Source organism: Primulina tabacum, chromosome 12 (genome assembly GCF_025594145.1).
Source record: "Primulina tabacum isolate GXHZ01 chromosome 12, ASM2559414v2, whole genome shotgun sequence".
In the NCBI taxonomy this organism is placed as follows: Eukaryota; Viridiplantae; Streptophyta; class Magnoliopsida; order Lamiales; family Gesneriaceae; genus Primulina; species Primulina tabacum.
The window spans coordinates 31,395,877-31,397,547 of record NC_134561.1 but is presented as its reverse complement, the minus strand read 5'-3'; the positions used below and the strand labels follow the sequence as shown (position 1 = coordinate 31,397,547).

The 1,671-nt window shown below is 33.3% G+C and overlaps 1 protein-coding gene across 1 annotated transcript; it reads right to left on the bottom strand.

The window, feature by feature from the left end:
• Positions 1–309: 309 nt before the first annotated feature.
• On the bottom strand, positions 310–1,106 carry LOC142521442 (uncharacterized). Its single transcript, XM_075624645.1, has one exon. It carries the CDS (start codon positions 1,034–1,036, stop codon positions 500–502), a length of 537 nt encoding a protein of 178 aa, XP_075480760.1. The 5' UTR covers positions 1,037–1,106; the 3' UTR covers positions 310–499.
• Between the last annotated feature and the right edge of the window lie 565 nt (positions 1,107–1,671).

The window sequence follows — 1,671 nt, the reverse complement described above, 5'->3', positions numbered from 1 at the left end:
CAATGTATAAATAAGGAAAATAGAGAGAAGATAAAGGTTATGCATATTTTCTTGAAATTAAAACTCTATTATTGTTGAATAAAGATAATTTCCTTTCTTGCTTCAATTCTATCTTCTTCCTTATTCGTGGTCTATTTTCTTAGCAGATCAGCGATCTCGAATTCGCTACCTAACATAGAGCATCTCAAAATTTCAATTCACAGTCAAAATCACCAAACCAAGATAGGCAGCAAAGATACAAGATAAGAAGGATATGCAAAAACATATTTCCAAAACTAAGTTGACATCTTAAGGTAAGATATCACCATGTAGTGAAAGAATTGGAATTTGATATTCAATACATTTTATTCAAAACATACTATTTGTATATAAAAAAATTCTCACGTATACCCTGTTAATTGCTAAATACCTCGAGAAAATATCTCCTACGCCCACAGAGTTTCCATCAATAAAAAATCATTAAAAAAAAAGCAGCTCAAATTTCAGAAACCTTTCCATGTCAAGACTCTTCTTTTCTCTCAGAACCATCCGAAATTTCCTCCTTCCCTTCCTCCAATTGCCTCTCCGCTTCCTCTTGCGCAGATTTCTCAGCTTCCAACAACGGAGCGTAGTAATCAGAATGAGCGTCCATACACTTCCTCAAAGCAGCAGTGGCCTGAAAACACTTTTCCACAATATCCTCCCCGTTCTTCTCACCTTCCTCCACGCACTTCTCCCAATCCACAAACGTGTCCTTGCATCCACCCCCTTTCATGAATAAACAAAACCCACACTCGCCTTCTTCTTCCTCTTTTTCTCCTTCCCCATCACCATTCCCTTCCACTGAATTTTCTTTAATTTCTTCGGGCTTTGTGTCCGACGGTGGATCCGATGATTCTGGAACTAGGGTCTCGGGCTCTGGATCTTTGGATTGCTGGGTGGGTTCTGTTTCAGCTTTGGATTGATGGGTATGTAGGGAATTCGGGGAAGACATGGCGGAGGTTGCGATGGTGGAGCTAGGGTTTGATAAGGATGGCTTGGACAAAAGGTCTCCCATGGCTGCTCAAACCTCTCTCCTTAAACCTCTGTCTCCCATTTTAATTGTTTTTCCAAGATTTTAAATGTTTGCATCTTTTAACATTTTTTTTAGTGCTAAAATTAATTTTATTGAATTCTAAAACAAAAAGAGATTTTTTTAAAATAGAATTGTCACCATTATTATAATTAATTTTAGTTTTCAGTTAAATTAATTTATCAAAATAATTTTTTTATCATATCAAATTACAAAGATATTCACTATCCTTTTAAACCATATTCACCATCAATTTCTTCATCCCATACTCTGTATTTTATTATCTCATCAATTACGTGCGTACAGAGACGGCCGTAAAGCACATCAATCCTATTTCTTTAAAAAAGTATGAATTTTCTTTTTGTCCACTTAATTTTATGCAAAAAAAATTTCTTTTATATTGATATTAATGTTTGCATATGTATATGAGCTCTGACAAACCCATTATGTTATCAATTTTGTTTATGTCAAATCATTAGAATATATTGCATTGCTCTAATTTTGATTTTAAGTTTTTTTAATATATGACTTGATTATTGTCATGATTTTTTGATAATTTTTAGGTTTAATAAAACAAAAAAAAATATTAAATCAATTCTTAAAGAGAAATAATAGATAAT

What these genes read in the sequence shown, in the direction of transcription:
- LOC142521442 (XM_075624645.1), bottom strand. Translation starts at nt 1,036, where the DNA reads ATGGGAGACCTTTTGTCCAAGCCATCCTTATCAAACCCTAGCTCCACC.